The sequence below is a fragment of the Rhopalosiphum maidis genome, chromosome 3 (genome assembly GCF_003676215.2).
Source record: "Rhopalosiphum maidis isolate BTI-1 chromosome 3, ASM367621v3, whole genome shotgun sequence".
Classification (NCBI taxonomy): Eukaryota; Metazoa; Arthropoda; class Insecta; order Hemiptera; family Aphididae; genus Rhopalosiphum; species Rhopalosiphum maidis.
In genome coordinates, this window is record NC_040879.1 from 63,460,361 (window position 1) to 63,485,947 (window position 25,587).

At 35.0% G+C, this 25,587-nt stretch overlaps 1 protein-coding gene across 1 annotated transcript in view; it reads left to right on the forward strand.

Moving 5' to 3' along the window:
- Window positions 1–25,587, forward strand: part of LOC113556608 (G1/S-specific cyclin-D2-like) — a 56,482-nt gene that overhangs the window by 9,314 nt on the left and 21,581 nt on the right. The window contains exon 2 of the mRNA XM_026961660.2: window positions 13,599–13,814. Coding sequence (XP_026817461.1) covers window positions 13,599–13,814 — 216 coding nt within the window. The remainder of the gene's footprint in view (window positions 1–13,598; window positions 13,815–25,587) is intronic.

Sequence of the window (25,587 nt, forward strand, 5' to 3'; positions counted from 1 at the left end):
TGTACACCCGAGACGTAAAATAAACACGGTTGATGATCATTGGTGGTTTGCTTCTTATTTGTATGTTCTTTTCGCTTTGAAATGGAAATAGAATATGCTATTTCTCTACGCAATGTTCGCGCGGCACGTGTGAGTACATTGTTTTCTTCGTTTGCATGTATTCTCCGAATTCGTTGTTATTCTTTTAACCGGGTTTCGCGGGGGAAACGAGTGACGTGAGAAATATTGTTAAACCGCGTGTTTGGTGTATGAATTCCGAACGACGGGTAGGTTTAGTCGCGAGTTATTATGCTATGCGCGAGACAATGATATTTGTTTAAAACGCAATGCAATACCAGTCTAAAAACTTCTAAATATTTTTTGTTTTGTTTAGAAATATCTTATCGGTCGTAACGCAATTTATTCCACTGCGTGCGGGCGACGCCACATCGCATGACCCCTATAGTTCCAATATGATAATATATCGAATTTGTTGGAATTTCTTCAAATTGTAAAAATTTACAATTTAAACTTTAAAGAGTAGGAGTTGAACTGTAAATCGTTGTCACTAATATCTCTTGGAAAATAATTATTACATTTTTCCGAAAACTGAATTTTATTTGTCGTTGCAGGTGGTCTGTTTGTATGAATTTGCATAGTAGTTGTAACTTACTAAATTTATGGAAATTGGTTTGTGTCAAAAGAAATTGCAATATTAGAAAAATTGTTTTTCGTACAAAAAAAATCTTGACAAATTAGTTGTAACCTTACGTTTACTAAAATATAATTAATAGGTAATAATAAATTGTTTTGACTTTTTTATGTAGGTACTTTTCTACTATTTATTTATTTAATTTTCAATAATCATTCCTGCCACTCCAATTACCTTAAACATTATATATTAAACGAAAATTCAAACGTCCCGAGGCAATGAAAACTAAATTGAAGTTTTCGAACACGTAGCACTAAACACGTAACACACATAATATAGAAACGCGCGCGCTCCGCTCGTTGGATTTAATGACACGATTATGTTTTGTAAATTCGAGATGTATTCAAATGCGTGTTGTACATATTATTATACCCAATTATCGCTATTATTTAGTGTTCTAGTTAAACAGTTATAACACTTGATTGTTCAAATTACACGTAAACAATTAATAATTACATTTAGAACGACAGCAGCGCAGTGTTTAATAAATAAGAGGTCACGAGTATTTTCGAAAAAGTATTACAATGTAAGGGCGACTCAGTCGAAACGATTATGTCGATTCGAGTAGTTAGTAGTTATGGTTAGTATTTAAAGTGTGTGTGTGTTTTATGATGGTTGATGGGCAATGCACATAATTATAATAATGATGTTATTTTCGTGTTATTTTTTTATATTTCTTTTTTTAATTAATATTTTACGGAGATCGATATAATGTTAGCGTCAGTCGTTACGTATATTGATAAATGTATCACGATAAACGTTTTTTTATGCATCATATTTTTACTGTTCAAGTGTATTCGTTTGGTGAATACGATAAGAAAATTAGTAATTTGCTCTATCGAACACTTAATATTATTGAACAGTCTATTCAACATTCAACGAATAAGATAAATATTAAATATAAGATTATTCTGTTTAAAATTTCTCTGATTATTGCTGGATACGATTTTTCATGAAATATTGTTTCTAAAAACAAAGATTATTATTCTTGGCTCATTTGTTCTAGGCCATTTTGATTTAAATTTAGTCAATTAAGCGATTGTTGTCTATGCGGGTTTTCCAATTTGTCGTCATATTGTTATTATTGGATATTGTGGACGGATGCCCTATAATTTGGGCATCCAGATGAAAATTTAAATTTTTGGTTTATCCGTATCCAATGTAACTTTCGAGGAATGTAATATTATTATATATTTATTATGAAAATGCGAAAATGATTTTCATCGCTTCTGTGGTTTATGTGTAATTTGTATTTGCCGGGTTTGTAAAAATTAATTTTTTTCTCATTTTCATTATTCTTTATAAAAGAAATAATTTAAATAACCTATTGGCTATTCATATTATGGTTATTGAAAAACCGTACCATGTATGTGGATTTTAAACTGTGCGGTTTACTTTGGAGCTTGACCAACTATATTTGTTTAACACGCAGACACAGAATAATCGCAATATTTTATTATGATACATATTATAATGTACTACGGACGAGATAAGGAACTAGATAAATATAATATAAAGGTTCCCTGGTCAGCGTAGACTTCCAAAGCAGTCATTTCCGGCAGTTTTCGAATTGTTCGAAAATCTGTGTATGTGTTTCGTTGCAACGTGATCGGTTGCACGCGCGGTTGTAATGAAATTGTTTAATATATTTTAATAACAGTTTTTATGCTTTCATTATTATCATGATTCATGGCCCATTTTGCGCGTTCATAATGGCGAACAGTGACTTCCCCGCTGTTCAATATAGTATGTAAGCTATCGGTTTTAATACTGCACGATTGCTGTTTACTTTTTTAAACGATAATAAAATTCTGAACAGCATAAAATATCTCTTCGAAATGTAATCGTTCAAATAAGTTTGTAATAACACCTAGAAGCCATAACTCATAACACATACCTTTAATAGGTACAAGAAACTATTTTAGATTTAATATACTAAAATATTGCACAACGACTAAAGTATTCTAAATACATTTACCTTAAAAATATCAACCAAGTATTGTCGTAACATGTGGCGGGGTTAATAAGTTCCATATCGGTAATTAAATAATTATGTTAACCATGTTTTTTTTTTACCCTAATGTATCAATGAAAACGTCTATAAATACGTTATTTATAAATATTTTGAGTATTATTCTATCCATATTCCATACTATTGCCAGGGATGCATTATATAATATTATATAACGTGTGGTTGAATGACTATATGAATTAATAAATTAATTATAAACCAAGTCTACTGCGGTTCTCCGTTGTCATCTTCTACTCCTACTCAATCCTACTAACCGGACCACCGAGTACGCTCGCCGTATATAATGATAATATTATTAATAATATCGACTCGTCGACAATATTTACGCCTGTCCGGTCCACACGGGTACCTACACAAAACTAGTGTATTGATTGTGGAAACCCATTGTGTAGCCGGAATTACAACCCGCGAGGCCTTCCGGGATGCTCGCGCTAATGAGGCGGAGAAGTTTTTCAGTTTCGGTGTTTGTTAATGAGTGGAAGTGGGTAGAGGAGGGAACAAGGATTTCTGAATGCATGCGTGACGTTGCAGTGAGACTGTACGGATGGAATTTAGCTGTTTTTTGATGGCTAGTAGTATAGTGTTTGCAACAGCCAAAAAATAGGTATATAAAAACATTACCGAAACCAGTTATCGCGAAAAAACATAACAAATAAAAAGACAAATTTGAAGTTTTTTTCTGCGTAATATGTACGTGTGTGCGTTGTGTGTATACTTTGTAGAGTTTATCGTCAAAGTCGTCGTGTGGCTGAAACGTGTTTTTGATTGTAGTGTGAGTGTGTTGTGCGAACGCGCGCGCGCGATACCCCACCGGCAGCTTAAATTACATAATTATTGTATTTTACCTACAATTATTATCGTCTCGTGCGTTATTACGATTCTTTTAACATTATCGCTTACTAGTTAGTTGTAGTATTCAAATGATCGCTAACGCAAACACCGATTTCAGTATAGAAAATGAAACTATAAATAGCAAATATTGTCATTTTGTGTAGACAATATTTGCTATTTATATACATATTATCATTATCGTTGTATTTTGGTAGGTCGTCAGGATAAGGAAATATATATGGCTACAATGATAAAAAAAAAAAAAACGCAAAACGAACGCGTGCCGGTTTGTGTAATAATGTACTCAAAGAATTAATATAAAAGCGCATAGTGCCGTCTTCGAGAGAGTATTATGTACTTACTCGTTTAATTTCGCTCCTCTTTATAGTATATCATTATATCAGTAGAGCGTTGTGTGTTCTACACGATTTGGACATTCGTCGTGTGTGTCTAAAGTCTAATAACAATTATGAATCAATTGTACGATGAAATATTAGATTGCTTAAATTACCGAAATTGCCAGTGGATCGTTAATTAAACAGACTTTGATTGATTTGTCGTACCGAAATAATAATCATCAATCATCCTGCCGTATTTACTGGCCTTATTAGTTTTTAAACGAAATTAAAGTGTTTTGTTTCCGTTCCATCTTTTTTTGGTTTTAAACGGGGTTATTTTTGTTACTGGAGATGTATCATCTACCAGAATATTTTATAGAATCGGTATAGTAGTTCGTCACGTTACATTGTCTTTGCTATCAAAACGAAACGGTGAATAAAATGTTAACGCTGTTAATACGTTAGATTTCAAAAAGAAAATTTTTAGGGAACAGAATAATCTATAATATATTAAACGCATGCAGTGCTGTTTAAAATTACACCAGAGAAATAAAATGAAAATTTTAAACACCGAAGTCGGTTTGAGATAAAGTATGAAAGATAATGTGTTGAGTATTTATAGGTATTATAAAAAGAGTCGCTTGGGTTTCATTCAGTGTTCAGATCGGCGGTGGTTGGCCGTGGTGGCGTGTACTTGTAAGTCGTCGACGAGCGAGTGGCGAGTTGTATTTTATCAAATCCAATAAATCGTGTGTGCTTGCATGTGTACCCCGTAAGTTTATTTTACATTCCATTGAAATCTGTTTAAACGCCATCTCGTTGTTATATCTTATCCAGTAGAGCGGGTTTATTTTTATTATTGTAACGTACGTATATGGCGCGGCGTAACATGATAGAGCATAAGTAACAAAATACGATCCAGTCCATTAATGCACACATCCCTGTTCCCCTCGTAACCCACTGTTTTATTATAATTGTTATTTCGGTTTTCTCGTCAGATAGAGTTTTTTAACAACTCGACATATGAATACCAATTCGCGTCTTTATTTATAAAAACGAAAAACTGCCAAATGGGATTTCCTGTATTAATATTCGAATCACACACGTCCGTCGGTCTTATTTTAAATTATTTAAACTAACCGAAGGACTGCAATGATCGAAAATACTAAATAGATCTTAATAACATTATGCTATAAATATAAAATTATTATATAATTATTATTTACGTTTGTTTGTTGATTCTCGAATAACAGTATTGTTGACACTTGTGTGACAATTCCCATTTTCCGTTTTTTATTTTTACTTCGTATCGAAATGGAACGGTGATTGTTCTCCCATTCGAATTTATTTCTCATTCATTTTTTCGTGGAGTAAAACAAATATACATAAAGGCGAGAACAGGTTGCTCCCGACGATAATGCTAAAAGAAAAGAAAAAAAGAAACCATAAAAGACGAATGGATCCATCAAAACGACTATAAACGGACGTACAAATAATTCGGTTCTCCGCCGTCGTCGCCGAGTGCCGACCAAACTGGTTGTCGCGTTACCCGGCCACCGCCCTTTGTTATCAACATTTTTAATCTTCCCAGTGCAGCAGTTCATCGTATAGGTAGTGTGTGTGATTAGTATTGTCGAAATACAATAAACAAAAATTGTAATACTAGTGATTTTTTATTTTGTGTTTCCGTTCAAATTTGTCGTCTCCACTATTGGCACAATTGATTGATTGACACACATCGCGCACGTGATTAAATGTGTCTCTAGATCTCGGCAGATCGGTCAAAAAGTGCCGTCGTCGTGGTGTTCGCTTTTAATTTTTTTCCTTCGCAGAAATTGAATAGTACATAAATGACAATATTAAGACGATCGTCCACTCGTCCGTTCTGCGGGACATTTCAATGACAACCGCGATGTCCGAAAAGTGTTGCCGTAGTATACCATGATCCCGTGTACGGCTTGCAGTGTGCTTAATGGTCGGCAATACATTTCCGATAATTGTCGGACAAAAAACAATTTTCTTTTAAAACGTTGTGGTCGCCAGTGTTTATTAAAAAAAAAACCACAATTTTGCCTCAGGTAACAGGTTACCTGATATTGCTCGTATACGCAACGTAGACGGGAATCACCTATACTGGACGGCGGATCTTTTGATAATAATTACGTTGCGGCGACGTGTTTTAATTACAGGGACGTGCGTGGCCCCCGTGTTTTGACGGCATCATCGTATATAGACGAGATAATCTTGTTATTATTTTGTATTTTTTCTCAGCTCGGGCCGCCGAGTTGGGCGCAGATTTCGATCGTCGTCCGGATATTGCATCTTTCCCTTTTCGTCTATTGTGTAACCGTCTCAACGCGATGACGGCACCGTATATTAGAACGTTTTTAGAATTTTAAGATTTTCTACGATACACTCTCGTACCTCTATTCTTTATTTACTTACACGTTAGTTTTGATTTTTTCTTATAATTTTCGACCGTGCCGTATATCTTGTTTAAAATAATATTATATACGATATCTTAAATAGTTTTTTTACGCGTTGAACAAATATATTTTTAGTAAGTGTTTTCGTAAATGAAAGAACTTGCATTCGACCAACACAAAATCCCAATAATTTCCCAGTTTATGATAGTACAATATTACACAGACCACCCACTGTTTATCATCCTTATCTAGTCTACATGATCGAATAAAATTTATCATGTTTGATAATAAACGATGGTAACATATTTTAAGTATTTCGAACGTTGCTGCGTTTTCTCACTGATGGAATATTTTATTGATTAATTATAATTTTTTTTATACCTTCGTTTGCAGGTTTAATATAATTTATAATATACATAATGTAAGCGATGTGGTCATGTACAGTGGTTAGTGTTGTTTAATGGTTTTTGTGGTAGTCGTGGTCGCGGTGTTTAACGCGTGTGATTTTTACACACTCTCCGGTGTTCCGGTATTGATATTTTTTCCCCACGTGTATATTTATTATTATTTGTTATGCACATTCAATATGTTCATCAAAAAAAAAAACCTAATTTTTATTATTAGTTAAGCGATATATTTTTATTTAATTGTCACCACTGTAATACTGACCACCCGCCTACTGTCTATTTTTAATTTTTTCAATATTAACATATTTTTCTATGATAAAAAATATATTTATGTATATTTACGTATTTTAATGTAAACATGACATAAACACGGAGAAAACGAAATTAAAAAGAAACTATTGTGATGATTTAGCATTTTTATTTCTTTCTATTTATCTGTTCCGTTTTCGACACATTGGTGACATTAGTATAATTAATGTTACTACGACGTAGAGTAGGCATTTCTTACGTATAAAAATATGTATACACTGATGGACGGTTTCAGCTGTTTATAATACAAATATTTATAAAAATATTTCTTTTTGGCGCTGACTAGACGAAGTTGGATAATAATATAATATTATCGAGGTTGATCGTCTATCAAATTATACACTCCATTTGTACACAAACTCGTAATCAATGTTGCGTTTCCCTAAACGAATAATTTATTTCCGATCATCGATCTATGACATTGTTCAACCGCTGCGTAATATATAAAGTGTACTTGTATATTGAAAGTATAGAAATCGAGATGGTAATAGAATTGAAGTACAGGGTGGTGTGGCGGTCATAATTTTTAGCGCTAAGTTTTCCTTTTCGGATATCCCCCAGGTATGAAGAACGACTAATGTTTTCCTGCTTTATCGACAACAACACAATCATTTCAATGGTAGTTCTTCGTTCACTGTCTACTGTCAATTTCTTGTTAAATATGGTGTAATTTATAATAGTTATTATAGTCGATAAGAGTTAATATTGAATTATTAAGCGGGGCATTTACGTTAAGGAGACGGTGAGTACGGGCAATTATTATTTACAGACGTCGATAATTTTAAAATATATACGTCACAAATATTTACGCCGGTGCAGTTTTGAAAATTGCGCTAAATATAATAATCGACGTGCATTAAAGGAATTAAAAAACTGTTCGCGCTTATTATACTAAAAAGGTGGTCTACTGTTCCAACTACATAATCGCGCTGACGCAACGTATACGTTGGAAAATGCATTTTATTGTTTCGCGCGCATGGAAAATGTCGATCTGTTCGTTTTTATATACGACGGAACGTAAATAATAATCAAGAATGGTTTGGGCGTGCTTACCTATATACAACGGATAATCCTGCATTATTCGCCCATTGTACATAATTATAATCGAACGATAACTGCATTGAAGGCGTAATAAACGTTTGTGGGTGTAAATCCCCTCCGGAGCTTTTTTTCTGCAAAAATATATCTTATGACGTTAATTTTTAACAAAATTATTTTTAATCATGTTTCAGATAGTAAAAATAGTTGTGTATAGTATAATGTATATACTAGTCGTGACATTTTCTCCGATTATTTAGTTTACACGTGTATATACTACACGTTTTAATAAATTTAAGAATAATTAATACATTATTTAATAGATATAGCTAATTTGTAATTTGTATAGTTTTTGAATATTTAACTATGGTCAAATCATTAAAAAGTCTAAAAGTGTGTATGTGTGAAGGTGGCAGACGCTCCACAGTCCACGGTTAAATTGATAAAAAAAACAATGATATTTCCGCCCAAAACCAATAACTAGTAACCTATAGTGTGTGACCGTGTGGGTTAGACGCGATTAATGTATATAATTACTACCACTATCGTTACCGTTATAAATTATAATAATTTAATATTAATATTATATTTGACGTTTGTAATAATTTGAGCAGTTCGTCGTTTTTATATCACTGCGACTGCTGTAGATAAATATATAATGATATATTAAATACTAAATAGCGTATATTTTTAGTCCATAGCACTGCTACACGTGCCCGGTTTTTATTCTTTTCTTCAATGGGTTTTCTGGTGTTCACGGCGAGAGATACACCATCACGTATTATCTTATCGCTTCTCGCTTGATATGTTTAAGCATGCCACGCGCTATTCATTCGTAAATTGTGTCATTTTTATTTTTGGTGTTCGACTGTTAACGATGACGCATCTAGCAATCTCGTTAAATATATTGATTTGATTACTATTCAAGATTTTCGTAGATGATTCGAGAGACGTTTGTGGAAATAAGTTAAAGCCATCTTAGCCATCCGAAAAATTGACTTTACGGCTGTAAATCGTTAAAAGTTTAGTCGTCGTTGTCACATCGTCGACGATCGGTGATTAGATCGATGGGCAACGAGTTATTGACACCTGTAATTATTTGTACGCAACACACGAATAATAATGGGCCAGGGACTCGAGGTTATGTATTATCAGAAATAAAAAATGATACGAAAACTTGATTAATAGCTCTTTTTGAATCTTCTGAACGTAATATACTAATATCATTATAACGTATTAAACGACGCATATTATTTAAATTTCTCGTCTGTGGCCGTCAGTGGGACTGCTCAAGCTTACGACATGATGCATTTATTTATTGTTTTTAACCGTTTTGAAATTTTATTTTTCGGAATTATTTTTTCTATTTTTTTGGAACGCACGCTTCTGGGGACGATGCAATGTATGCATGTTAATAGTCGCCGTCGCAATGTAATTGGGAAGTTACGTTGGATACTAATAATATTATATCTTTGTGTAAAATCGGTATTCGTCGATGTGTTGTTTTGTTTGGACTTTGATTATACGAGTACAATATACATCGATAATATTTTTGTATAATATAATTTATTTCGTCGTCATCGTCGTTGAACGGCGGCATTCAGTGGACAGAGTTAGTGGTTGTGGAATGGGTCCCCCACCCATACGGTCACTCGATATTACGTTTTATTATTATTTATTATTAACGACCATATACGCGTATAGTGGACGATGATATTATACACTATACGTTACGCGCGTGTTCGTATACCAACGGCGACGATTTTCTACTCCGGTCGAGACGGCGGTGGACTTAATTTTTATTATTAAGAAATGCGATTTTGCGACGAGTAACATACTACATCGGCGTTGATAAGCGCGGCGTGTTTGGTCGAATCGATTCAAGAACAAAACAATAATTCACACACCATAATATTACTTTATTGTTGTCTACGCGTTTTTTGAATTTTAGAAAATATTATTCTCGTCATCGTCTTAGTTATCAGGTCCTCCTTATGAATTTAAAATAAAACGGATAAACAGTGAATTGTTGTGGACACAAACGAGCTCACAAACCCAAACTTTGTAAATAATGTAAACGCGAAATAATCATGCAAAACCTTATTATTATATGTCGTGCATGCAGCGTTTAATTCGACGACAGACTCTATACGTATATACCTCCCCTCCAGCCCCGGAAGTACGTTTTATCCCTTCCCACACGGGATAAATATCTCAATTCGCACGTACAGACCTTGGGTAAACGCGCAAAAAATCTATATGCGATTAGACAAGGTCGAAACAACGAATTTTTTGCCACACACACACACACACACACACACACACACACACATACATACACACACACGCATACACATACACACAAACACAATTTTCGGCACAAAGACAATGTCGTATACACGCGCGTTTTTATACTTTCCTGTTCTCTTTTCATATTATACAATACAACCAGTCGATGCCAGTTCATTACCCAATAAGTCCTATCAGGTATATATTATAATAAAATCATAATAATAATAATATATTAACGCGTTATGATGGTTTCCTATATTTTGCTATATTCTTTAATTTTATTTTTACTTAACACGTGTATGTTCCCGTACGATATTTGTATGTATATAATATTATATATCAATTGAAAGAGTGTGATAAATTTTGATTAAGCGTTTTTTTTTTATTTTCCATGTGTGCCCGGTGGCTACGTGCCAATTATACGTGATCCTAGAACCTGCCATATATACTGGTAATTTACACCGCGAATGTTGTTTAAGCTGTTTGATTTTAAGTTTAGAGTATTAATATAATATGACGTCGTTTGTCGTCGTCACGAGCAAGCCAGTACTAATTATTAGTAAATGACCTGCTGTCCACGTGTCGTCGTCACGTAATTATAAGCGGTATTCAATATTTGACGCGGTCCGCGCTCGATAGATTGATAACACGCAACGGGAATTTCTGTTTATTTTTTCGATATTGCCATAGCCAACCGTGGAAATCGCGGAAAACGATAGTGTAATTTTTCTTTCCGTTCAGACCACTGCTAGCGCCTAGCATAGATCGATTTCAATCATCGCGCAAGTGAGTAAGTACACACGATACACATACAAACGAGTCTTCCCTCCCCGTCACTAGTCTGCTGCAGTACTACACCACTGCATATACCGACTTACCATCAGCGTCGGTGATTAAAATTCTATTTCTTGTATAAAAGTCGTCGATTTTAATTTTCTAATTTATTATTCCCCACCACGGGCGCCGTAAAACGGAACGGACACACGCACAAAAAAAAAAAACCGAAAAGAAACAACCCGAAAACCCTATCCTTCAATTACGTGTACATGCGTTTCGGGTTTAACAACATTCCAACGTCCATTGTCGGCGTCCGGGCCCCTCGTCTCTCTGACAACAACCCGGTTAGTGGTACCACCGCCGCCGACGACGACCTGGCTCCACCCATAATCTTCTCCGAAAGCATTATATATTATAATATACAGACTGAGATGCTCATCAATCTCACAATAAAATCTCTCACCTCCGAGCTAAGCCAATGGTCGTCGTCGTTATCCCTTGGGTAATTGACTGCTGCCGCGCCACGGCGGCGCGGAGAAACGTTATTATGTATATATCATCCCTCGCGATCGGGATTCGGATAAATACTGTCGACCAGCCATCCAGCCAGCCACCCGGAGGCACATTCCATCGGTGGTAGTATAATATATAATATATATATATATATAAACTATAGTCGTTATGATCGCACGCACACATCATACACATACACTCATATGTATATATTATATATATATATATATACATTTGAGGCATAGCATTCCCACGTATTATTATTATTATTATCGCCGTCGTCGTAGTCTTAGTCTAGGTCTCTACCTAATTTATAAATTAATTTCTCGCTTCGTTCGATCGCGCGTCTTAGACGCCGCCACTACCCCGTGACACACGTGTGCGGCGGCGCTCTGTATAATTTAGTGCCTCATAGTCGTTTTTCGTGTCCTGCGAACGGGTCGACCGGACGCATATATCACGCGCGGTCCAAAGGAAATGTCCGAAAACGCCGCCACTTGTCGTTGTTACGCAGCGAGTGCATGTTACACGGATCCTATATTATGTATACTGAGAACATATAGTCCTAAATAACAAAACGGTGCTCCCCCGGAAACTGTGTATTGTATATACAAAAACCTACCGTCGCCGCCGGTTTCTTCCCATGGTTGTCGTAAAAATTATTTATATTTTATTTACCCCATTAATGATTTCACTCGACAAACGAGAACATTGCAGCTCGTAGCCACTTCGCGTCTTGTGTAGTCGACTACCTTACCAATAATACATCCTACTTCTATGCAATGCAATGCAATAGTACATATTATTATTTCAATAGTACACGAAGGTGTATTGTTTATGCACCTTGTTTGCCGCGTGTGTGAATGCCGCGACCGCCTCCACCGGTATTGTTCGAGACAATAATACCATCACTCGAAACGTATATCAAAACAAGGGAGGATGGCCCTTCCTGAATTTTTTTTTCGAAATACGTGTCGGATAGAAGCGACGTGTTTCATGTGTAATCGTGTCTTGACTTTGGCACCCTGTAATTGCTCGTCAACGTCAACGACGATTTGACTTAAGGCGACACGACACCGGTTCTTTCGACAAAAAACCAGATAATTTCATAATTACAATTTTTAAAACTTATATTATGTAATATATTATATAATTGAGCAACTCTATGCCGTATTATAACTTTTGTAAATGTCCATTTAGATTTATGTTATTATCTCTAATCGATCTTTATTATTCCGTAGACAGTTGTATGACGTGTTTCCTTTACAATACAATAGACATATTTTAGGTCTTCACTTCTGACAATTATTCCAATCGACTGTGCGTGATATTTTCATTTTTAGTTATTTAGCCGTATACGTCGATAAAGTCTATATATTGTATACTACTATACTTATTATATCGTTTCAAACTTCAAAGGTTATTCATGCAGTGGCAAAAACATATAATACGTATTTTATCAAACATTTTATATTTATCAATGTTCTTTTCCGGTTCAGAGATGATAAACGGTGATTACGAGTGAAAAATAACTCGTGTAAATAATAAACAACATTCACAAATTAGTCGAAAATATTATGATGATAAAAATGGTAATAATATTAATAGGTGTTGGTTTATTTGGAATTCCGAGTACACAAGTACAGCTTGTCGCAATTATTTTTTATTATTATAATTTATAATTGAACAGTTGAGTTCTCGTTTCTCTGAAAACTTATCAACTTGTGAAAATCGTATGTTTAATAATAATATCATTATAATATTATAATTAATATTATAATTATGTGTCTTGTACTCTGGCGTTCAAACCGGAAATATAATTAGTTAATTATAAATCTACGTATGATGAATTACATTATTGTAAAACTGAATATGTACTCTCAAGTCTATTTTATTATTTTATTTGACTTGATGTTATAAATGTATTTTATTTTTGTTGTTCAGGTCTGCGAAGAGCAAAAGTGCCAAGAAGACATTTTTCCATTAGCCGTCAACTATATGGACAGGTTCCTGTCGGTAAATCCGATCAATAAAAATCACCTACAGCTGCTGGGTACCACTTGCCTGTTGGTCAGTTCTAAACTTCGGGAGTCCGACTGCCTTTCCGTTGACCTTTTGGTTCTGTACACGGACAATACCATTACTTCTGAAGAATTGTTGGTAAGTCGTTTGCTCGTTATATCTTTCCGTTCAAGTTATCATTATTTTTTAATCCAATGGTCGGTGTTTTCTTGTCTCTCACGGCTCATTGTCAATTGCCATTGCAAACCCATTGTTTTGGTGTGATCTTCGCTTCAATTGGTTGTTTGTTTGTTTTTGACGACTAGAAAATATAATTGTATTATTATATATTATGAAGTGGTTAATTAGGGTATTTTTCTGATAAATTCATTCTAATAATTATTATTAATGTGTAAAATTGTATGTATTCGATAATTAAAACAACTATTTATTTTGTAGTTATTTTTCAACTATAGATATTTTGGTATATGAAATATATATGAAACGGGGTTTTATTATTAGTTTTTTTTTGTCAGATATTATTTCAAAAGCATTATTGTAATCTCGATGTTATTTTCGCAAAAATAAAAAACTGTCAATCAATTATGCACAGTGGATTCATTCATTTCGGTATAAACATAATAGACATTATGAATTATGAAATACACGCTTTGTTGAATTTGTTTTCTATTTTTTTTTTTATTATTATTATTATTAAGTAAATCGGCGTAGTGTTTAGTATTCGGTGTTGCACACAGACCGCCAACGTATTTTAACGACGAATTACACAAATACAAATAAACTGAAATTCGTTTGGTCGATTTGGCTCGGATAAAAGAAACATTTTATTAATGTATGTGTGTGTGTGTGTGTGTGTGTGTGTGGACATGATAAAAAATAATATATGTTTCATCGAATTTATATCGTCACATATTTACTTGCCATGTATTCGTTTCAATCGGTTAGAAAATATAAAATTTAAAAACTACGTCACGAACACCGTCTGTTTGAGGTACTAAGATGGTATGTGTAGGTATGTGATTTCGTGCCTTAAAAACGTAAAAAACCAGTTGGACAGCGATTACCTCCTAGTTTCATTTACAATCTATATACTCATTTTAGAACGTTTACATATTTTTAATACGAAGTTTAATCGTTTGTTCATAATATAATGTATTTCCAATAAATAAATATGGCGTGGTTAGGGTTTACACTGTTATAGACATAATAATAATAGTTATAGGTACTGCGTAGAAATACGAAAAACGCGTAAATCTTGTGTTACGAAGGTGAGTGGGGAAGGTCAAAGGGGAAAGCGTAATTTCGGGGTTTACCCTTTCACGTGAATGTCTGGCGACGAAATAAGATCTCTCCGCCGTCGTTGGGAATTAATATTGTTGTATGGGCTACTCCGACGCGCGCGAATCTTGTGTGTGGTGTGACCGACCGACTTTGTAGTTTGTATTATATGCTCAACTATTTTTTTTCGCGCGTATCGTATTATTTTTATGTCACAGTTGCGTGTGATCTCGATACACAACAGTCAGCGTGATATTTTCGGGGAGAACACAATAATATGTATCAATTAAAAAATAAATAGGCATTGAAGAAACGACGACCGAATTCTTCTACCGTCGTGTTTTGGATGTATGTAATTAACGGCGGGTGTGGCGCAAAGGTGATACCGGTACTCGCGCGATATTGGTCTTCGCTGCCGCAGACAAACACGAAATTGGGCGACAAAAAAAAATATTCGAATAAATTATTATCGACCAAGAGTGGTGTTACCACCGCGCCGCCTCCATCCATCGTCGATTATCGCCTCTGTGTGAGAGTGTACTTACTTTTTTTTTTATATGTAAGAGTTATGCTAATAAAGGGCGGTGGCGATGTGTGGTACATGCTACGGCGACGCAGGAAACGTTGGTCAGTTTTTTTTTTAAATTCCTTCTTTCCCTCTCGCCGCGTGTGCGAGTGAGTGTGTAGTGTGTCCTTCATGATTTGGGCGCGTATGGAAGGACCACCACAATGGATAAAGTGCGCTAGACAGAGTGAGAGAGAATCGGTGTTTTTGAAGGAGAAGAAACGATCGTTCGCGCGCTCACACTACTACTACCACCTTATATATAGTTATGTATATATATTATGTATAACAACCAAAACGTGAATGGTCGAATAACCGAAATATTATTACTGCGTGTCGTCGTGGGAGGATTTTGTCGAACAAAAGGCGACGGTAATAATAATTATTATTATTGTAAAGGAGACGAGCCGGACGGGATTCGGGAGGACGTAATAGAAATAAAAATAACGCGTAGTACGTATATGATGAAACGAATCGTTTCAAGAACGAAGCGCCGCCGCCGCTGTTGGACACCGCGACCGTGACGTACACAATTGTGGATTATTCGTTAAGATTTGATAAAAAAAATAAATGTCCGCATTGAAACTGGCCGTCGTTGTCTTTGTCAAGTTACGTTTTAGCATACACAATATGTCAAAGTCACTTCGAACACAGCTGTAATAAAAAATACGTTCCCTCTTATAGGTCGATAATTCTATAAATATGCCGTGTGTGGGGTGAGGGGCAGGGAACACAGATCGATCTATCGATTAATTCGCTAGATCGGATCAAAACATATATAGGTAGGTATGCGTCAGATGATAATAAGAATAATATCGATATGCATAGAATATTGTACTTATTATACAGTCCCGTTAAAAAAAACAAAATTCTTTTAATCTCTTCGATCGCGAATGGTTCGATATTATTATTATTGTCGTAAAACAACAAACACGCAGACGTACGTCGTATTATAAATTGTTTACCTTTATGCGCTGCCCGCAGACGATGTTGTTTTTGTTGTTTAAACGCGCGACGTCGACCGGATGCCGGGCCGCAGTCGTGTTTTCCTGGCCGCCGAAATGTTCGAGTCGGAATTTTTACTTTGTTTTTTTTTCAATTGGACCGACGACGATAAGTCGAATATTATAATTTGACGCGACCGTAGTCTACCAGTATATATTATGATAATATGTGAATAGAAAGAACCGAACCGGACCGGGTCGCGTGCGTACACGCTTGTGCGTATGGTGTCCGACGGGCGTCCTAAGAATATTATATTTTTGTTATTATTATTATTATTATTGTTGTTGCTGTCCCGTTGTAGCTTTGGTGCCCCGAGGGTGGGTGTATTGACGACACCATTATTACCATGATTATTACTACGTATCGCTGGTCGCACATAGTCGGTGAAGCATCAGGCTTGGCGCTCGGCGTCTAGGAAAAGAAAAAAAAAAGAAAAAGAAAAGAAAAAATAAAAATAAAAATAAGAATACGTGTTTACCCCTTCGCGCCCACATCCCGAAAAAAAGGACCGTCTACACACGTAATGATTATAATACATATTATTATACACGTATATAGTTCACACTGTCGCCGACGCCACTATGCTCGTTTGTTATTGAAATTATTATTTCTCAACCAGGTCCGTCGTTGTTTGTATGTATATAGTACACGCGTATTGTATGTAATACACACACGCTAGCCGATGCGTGTATTGTTGTTTTTATTATTATTATTGTGCTTAGATGCTGCCGCCGCCGCCGCCGCCGCCACGTATAAGGAAATCGTGATAATGCGTTCGCGCCACTTTGTTTTTTTTTCTCCTTTCAATAAGTCTTCCCGCAAGTCGTGTCGCGCGCGAGTACAGTATCTATCGATTCGGACACACCGAGCCTCGCAGGTTATTATTACCGTTGCCGCCGCCGCCATAATAATATCGTATACGCACATAATACGTCTTATATTATGGTACGTATATGTCTTGTCTCGCGCGTGGTCCTTAAGGAGGCGCTTGGTTGTTTGTTTGGTTTTTTTTTTTTTTTACTTCACGATGACTCGTTTTCGGTGGGCGTTACGGGCCGCGTCGTATATTATATAGTACGTATATACGCGCGCGCACTTTAAATCGCATTAATATCCGCCGCCGTTCGTCAAATTGATACGTAACTTAGACCTGGGAGTCGTGTATAATGATGAATGTGTATGTGTGTATCTGTTTGGTACGCGCGCGAGTCGTGTCTCGCTCTAATTGACGGTAAACGCGTCTCACGACTAAGTACGGGTCTCGTTAGCACAGCCGCCTCTGGTTAGCACGTCGTCTTACTTGTGTGCAGGTTTCTTGAAAACATTTTTTCGAATATAGAACGTATCGAGTAAAAAAACTAGGAAATATCTATAAAAAAATATTTCTATGAACAATAATAGGACAATATACTCCGTGTACGATTCGTTCGGTACCTTTCTATACAAATGGTATGCGTTTGGTGTTTATAATAATATTATATTATTATTATAACTTTTCAATTTGAAAAGTCTCCGATCGCACCACGTGATTGACGATATACTGTAGACCGTATAGAGATTTGGAGTTTCACGTTACGCAACGCAATCTTATATAAAAAAATCATATATATTCGATAAACATGTGTGAATACACCGCACGCATCGACGTTACGTGTTGAATACGAAATGCGACGTTCTTATACAATGTGTGCGTCTTGTATGCGGATGCGTGTTGGTGCTGCTGGGTCGCATGTGTGTATTTCATTCGTTATGACGTGTGTGTAGTTGTAATGTTTAATGAATGGTGTGTGTGTAACGTTTTTGCGTAAATGTTTCCCGTTTGGGTCCATTCATGTTTCCGGACGATGTCTGTTCGTCTGTAAAAACAAACTCTTGGTCGGTCGGGGTCCGTATCTCTCTCTGTAAGTGTGTGTGTGTGTGTGTGTGTGTGTGTGCGTGTTTGGTCAAAGAAGGGCGAAAAAACGTGTCACATAAAACTAGTGTATTTATCGTTTTTTCGGCTTTCATTCATGTATATGTGCAGTGTAGCGGCTGCCGATGACTACGGCGGCATTCCGACCGGGGCTGACTCGCACACTTAAAAACGTTATTATTTTTCCTTTGTCGACAAGACTGACGAATATAAAATAATAATTGTAATAGTATACAACAGCAATATACTCTTTACTGCTGTTTCCTATACTTTAAAACCTCCGTCATCTCCTCATGTGTACGTACACATCAATATAATTTAATATATATGCATAAAAAACTATATAATGTTATACCTATAACGATGTATACTGTTGTGCCGCTTTTGAAAATGTAATTTAAGATCACTGTTTGTGTCGGAAAACACTTTAAAATATTTGAAATTCGATTTTATTACGGGCACATAATAATATTAAATGTTTACAGTTTACGTAGAATTCACTCAGTGAGACCAATATATGCATACAAAGGAATGTTGTGCTAAAAAGCACGTGACCAGTTTTAGATATAAAATTTGGTTTTATTTTTTTTTTATTTATAGGATTAAATCTGCTAGTAAATTTTTTTTATTTTGTGTTTTATTATTCGTTCAAAGACCAGTTCTGTTGGCTGCAGGTTATACGATACGCGTACTTCCAATGTGCGTTGCTTGCGTACCTATGTTTAATGTAAGTATGCATATAAAAACAATACTATTCAGGTACAAACATTTAACGGCGATGACCTTCGACGGTTGTAGAGTAACATTGCTAATTAATTTAATTATTATCTATTTCATACGTACGTCATTCGCCACATCTCGTTAACGCAAAACCAATAATGGGAGAGGGATAGGTAGAGAGAGAGAGCAAGTCTCGAGTCGAGCAAATGATTTCTCGAAAGTATAACTTATAATTTGTAGTAGTATATTTTATTTCTGGTAGTGGACTTGACAACTCCCTTCCTTGTAGAGTGATGCATTTAAATGGACAACAGCATGTTGAGTGTTGTGAATACGACACAGGTAGTTGTAGTAGTAAAAGTAATACTATAGTATAATAGCCGTGTCACGGTAGGTAGTAGTAGTAGTAGCAGTAGCAGTAGTAGTAGTAGTAGTAGTAGTAGTAGTAGTAGTAGTAGTAGTAGTAGTAGTAGTAGTAGTAGTAGTAGTAGTAGTAGTAGTAGTGGAATTGGTATATTAATACGCAACAGCTGATATGTTTTTCGCTACCATATCGTTTTGCTTTTCCCCGAATCTATTAATTATTAAGGTCCGGTGAAGAATGTTTTTGAAATAATGCCGACAATTTTAAATAATATATGGCTTTTGTTGTTGTGCAAGATCCTTGTGTGTTTAATGTGTATGTTGTTTAAGGGCGTTATTGCTAGCCTAAGGGTGCAACTACACTCTCGACCTGACCCTGGGTTAACTCATATAATGTTCCTCCTTATTTATTTTTTTTCTCCGTTGCTCTCTTGTAACTACTACTTTGATGCTTACAACCCAAATGGACGAAACGTTGATTTATGATTGCTTGTTATTCTTGAAATTCCATTAATGCACATTTGTTATTATGTGTATGGTGTATCCTCTCTCAGTGGGTATAAACTTACATACTATATAACTATATAGAATCGTTTTTCAAAACTCTGTTGAACAGTATCAATGGACAATGCGTATACATATATTATGTATTATTATTATTATAGCGTGTGAAACATTGATAACAAATAAAGGAATAAACAATGCAAGTTAATATCGAGAGTTATGGTAATGAAATTGGCGCGATATAATATTTTTCATATATTGTGCACATATTATATTGTATCCTTCGATTGTGATCGTGCGTATTTTTCGGACTGGTTTTATCGTTGACGTAAAAATTAATGATGATCGACATGAAAATGTGTTTATTGTTGCTATAGTTGTAATTAATTTCCTAACTTAAATATATTAATAAGATTTAGGTATTGCTAAAGTATTTATGTACATAACGGAAGATCGATTTTCCATGACTAAGTTATAATATTATTTTTCTCCAACAAATATTTGAGGTAACACAAAGAATATTAATACAATTTTAATCGACATTCGACGCATTAGTTAAAAATGTGTAGGTACACATACATACTTAATGTCGAATATTCCGTATCGAAAATCATAATAATACGTTAATCGTTGTTTTGTAGTCTATTTAAAGTACTCAAGATATTTTGTTTTAAAAAAATTAAATTAAAGTTTTTGGATTAATGCAAATAAAGGGAAATTACCGAACCATTATAAATTCTAATGAGGTAATACGTTTAAATTGAAACGCGAATATAGAGGGCTTCTATAAAATTCGTCCTTTGGAAATTCACCACACGACTTCCCACATCGTAGACGAGTTTTTTTTGTGCATAAATTATAATTTTTTTGCCAACAGGAAGTCAACCTAATTGTGCATCTTGCGAATGAAACCCCATTAAAATAGGCTTGTTTTGTTTTTTATGTTGTGCCGCCGTCGTTTTTAAACTATATCGAAACTAACATACACACTTACACAAAGCCTTCTTGGGTTACATCACTTGCGAAATTAGCAAGATAATTTAAAATTCGAATCAGTAGTGTTCCCTCGCAGATTGATACGGTACCACAATATTCACGTTGTATACGTTTTTTGTCCAATTTATTGTTTTTTGCACTGTGCTCGAAATCAGAAATGTTGAATTCCACGAGGGGAACATACGTTGGGAAACAGACGAGTTAATATTTTCTCAAACAATACCGTTTTCAAGATGCTTGTGAACTGATAAAAAAAAATTCCACCTCAGTAATACCGCCATAGATCTTCGGTAATATTTGAACCCGTGATATGCGATTGTGTATTCGTCTGCGACATGACAATATTGTTTATGATTATTACGGTGCAGACTGCAGACCTTTCATTGTGTGTTGTGCAGTCGGTCGAATGCTTGCGCGATCGCTGTCTGATGAGACACTTCCGGCGAATAATTATATGTGATATATATATATATATATATATCATTGCGCGAATTGTTTTCAGTACATATTTTGTTTTTTTTTCTGGTTGATTATGACGAGTGTCATATTAACAAATTGGTGTATTACGTGTATTTCAATAACAATAACGCTGTATGATAATAATTATAATGAATAATAATATTAACTTAACATATACTTAAGACGCATACAGTTGACAAATTTTTAATTTGTTGGAATTCGTTCGAAAATCAACCGAAAACTTTCTACCACTTAACACTCAACGGTTAAGAGAAATTTTGCATTGAGTAGTTTCAAGTGTTTCAACTTTGTGTTGTTAACTTGTAACAATAGTTTAATTTTCAAGTGAGTTATGAGCATTTTTAAACAACAATAATATAGGACACACTCAAATAGGTAACTCGCTTGAAAATTAAATTATTGTAAAAAATCACCCCAAGAATACAGATAATGATGGCAACAACTTTTTATTTTAATAACGGGTCAATTCACCTTGATATGTTGAAAACAAAAAAATTGGAACTTCTGAATGTAAATTAACGTTATACGTTTGAGCATTAATGAAACAGGAATACATCACCGCATGCGGTGGGTGTACCACGTTTTATCCGGCATAATATTTTTATTGCTGAAATTCGGTCGTGCGATCGTATCGCGTTACATATTATTTTATAATAATATACTACTATAAATATTGCGATAACAATATCTCGTCACACGGTGTGCGGTCCGGTCGGGCGATCGTCTCGTCGAGATTTCGTCATAACCGTTCGATCCGTCCGCGGTAGTGCGTCGCGGCAGAAGATTTGGTGGTGGGAGTACGAGGGGGCGGCGCGTCGTGTACGGCTCGTTCAGTAATAATAATAATAATAATAATTATACACTCGTCGCCGCACCGCCACCGACACTCATGACTCGCGCACCGCTCGTCGTCGGTCGGCGGGGTGATACGATGATCGTGTGCGGTGCGGGGCGGTGCGGCTGTCAGATAAATTTTATGAATGAAACGCATTCCAAGTACACACGCGGAGCAGCAGCGGCCATATAGTATATTATATACATAATAATATGTATATATTTTATGTATATACATATGTACATATTATATATATATACATATAATAAATATAATACGATACAAGTCTGTAGCGGCGTTCACTATTATAAATTATTATTATTATTATTACAATATTGTATACACTATTATACACCGTGCGCGCAACGTGTTCTCATTAGCATTCACGGCGCGTCGTGTGCGAACCGTCGCGGACGTCGACGGTCGGACCATCGAAACGATTATTATATAATATATTTTCATTCGTTCGGGTGTTAACTTTTTCGTGTTTCACATTCGTCTTCACTCTTGTCGAAGGTTTTTATTGCTTTACCATATTATGTTTAAAGTGTAATATATTGCATTTTTGTATATGCATTGTGTATAGACGTGCGCAGACTTCGTTGGCAAAGAAAAGAGAATATTGGCTGGGTCTTCTCCTCTAAATAAAATTGAAAAAAAATCAAAATGAAGAGCAGTAACACAAATATAAAATTTGTAATAAAATGGTAAAATTAGTGGTACGTTTTTAATGTCTTTCAATTACGTTATGATTTCGCCGTGATCGTAACGACAAGGCTTGTATAAGTTTTTTTATTGCCTATTAAGATTTCACGGGCAATGAAATAATTCCGGCGCGCAATTAAGTCGTAACGAGACGATTTTTTAATGTATATAATTATATAGGTGTATAAGCAGAAACTATCGTGTGTCGCTCTAATAGAAAATACATTTATCTTACATTCATATCGACATCATTATAATATCAAAGCTATATTTCGGTATTAAGACTGATAATTTCTCGCGCGAAACAACCAGATAACGGATAGGCGTAGCTTTCCTTATGTGATTATATATACAGAAACGCGCACTTCATAGATTTAAAAACCAAAAATATTGGCAATAAAAAGAAAACTGACAACACACACTAAACCCTATAAATATGACGAGGAAGTATATTGTCGTTTTTAATCATAAAAAAAAAACATTATATGCGATGTGTTTGCGGCGTATAATATTATATTTAGCCTTCTAATTTGTCAATTGTTGCGGATGTCGAAACACCACAGTTCATTATCAACCAATGGTAAATACAATGATTGTTATTACATCCGTTCGAGAAACCAAAAACTATATAATATATATTTAATGTAATATTGTATATATGATTATAAATGGTCTTTGGTTTTATTTCTTTCATTTTGGTGGTTTGTGGTTATACGTAGTATGATACTGTGATAAAAAATTGTATAAAAATAAACAATAATCGAGTAATCTTAAAATATATATTAATATGTATCTGTACTTTCATCGTCTGTATTTCCTGTATTAAAAAATAATCTTGATTATTATTTTATTCTATAAAAACGGTTGTAGAATTGTATGTCCATATGTATTTTATCATTCGACGTTCTTAAGCAGGCAGGTTATGTACCGTGGTTCCTGAATATAATATGCATGCGACAATTTTTAGGCGCTTGAAATCGATTTCCTGAATAATAGTTTTGTAGTCGGACGCCAAATTGTGATAATATTTATTGTACACTTGGATTTGTATCTAATCGTTTTTTTCCATATAATGAATCATGCAACTATTGAACTTTTAAAGTGTTCATGTTAACAATGTTTAAATAAACAAGGTAAATTACAAATACATTTTTTTTATTATACAATTTGTTTTACCTGTAAGAGTGTAAGTGCTTGTATTAATGTATTTATTTTATTATTTATTTTCAATATAAATTTATCGAAGGATTTTCTTAACTCTTTCGTTTTTTATTTGAATCTATTCGGCTATATATAGGGTACGGTAATCTATATACATATAATATAATTTCAAACACGCACGCACACCATAAACGCTTATATTACGCGTTCGTAATGTATTTATAAAAGATACACCTTACGAGTTTTTCCCATTAAAAATAAATTGAAAATCATTACATCCATAACTTTGCTGTGTGTAGTACCTATAATATGTATATCCACATGTTTTCGTGAATAAACACAATCTCTACTCAGTAAGTAGTCAGAAATCGTAGTTGTCCTCTCGTTCATTGTCTCCTTCCCTGCGCCGAGGACTTTTTAATATAATATGCATGTACGTGTGACCATAGACGCCGAAAGCTGGTTTTGTTTATGACAAATTAATATGGTAAAATAAATTATTTGTCAATATTAATTGCTAGTTAGTGCTTAAGCTTTAAACATAATTATGTCGTAGGCGTTTTGAAAGATATCGGTGCCTCCTCGTGTGGTGATAATACAAATTAAATATATTATTCGTAGTTACATGTATTCAATCGTGTCGTTTTCGTCATTGTGTTTTAATTTTAAAGTTACCTATAGCTTGGACTGCTTGGAGTATATCAAAACAAAGAAAAACGAGAAAAAAGGATATATTATTGGCGGTAGGTACGACCAATAAGAAAAAATTGATAATAGAATGGAATTGGATGGTATTATATATATATATATATATATATAACACAATAACACCGGCGTATCAATGTACTGGCAACTATCGGTCCAACAAAACGCGCGTTGTTCGATTTCTTAAGCGTACGGATTCGACGCTCTGCATATATGTTATACGGACACTATATATATATATATGTGTGTGTATAATCCCGCTATGGGTGATATTTTCCAGTGTATAACCCGGCCAAATAATACTTATTATAATATAATATATATATACACACAGGACGACGAAATACGACTCGACGATGCAGCAACAGCAGTGTAGTCGTTGTGATTATTATTTTGCTGTGTCCTCCGAAAGACGGTGGTCGGGCGCGCAGCGACACCGACTCTCCCCTCATTGCTTATAGTCATAGTATACGACGATGCTTTTTACATACATATATTCTATATACGCTTCACCACCGGCGCGGCCGATCCACGGTATAATAATAACAATAACAAAACGACAGGTAGACACATATTATGTACTCGCATATGTATGTATATACGTATTATAATGGTGCAACCACCACACCCATGATGATTGTACGCCACCGCCGCTGTTGAGTCGTTCTCGGTAAACATATTT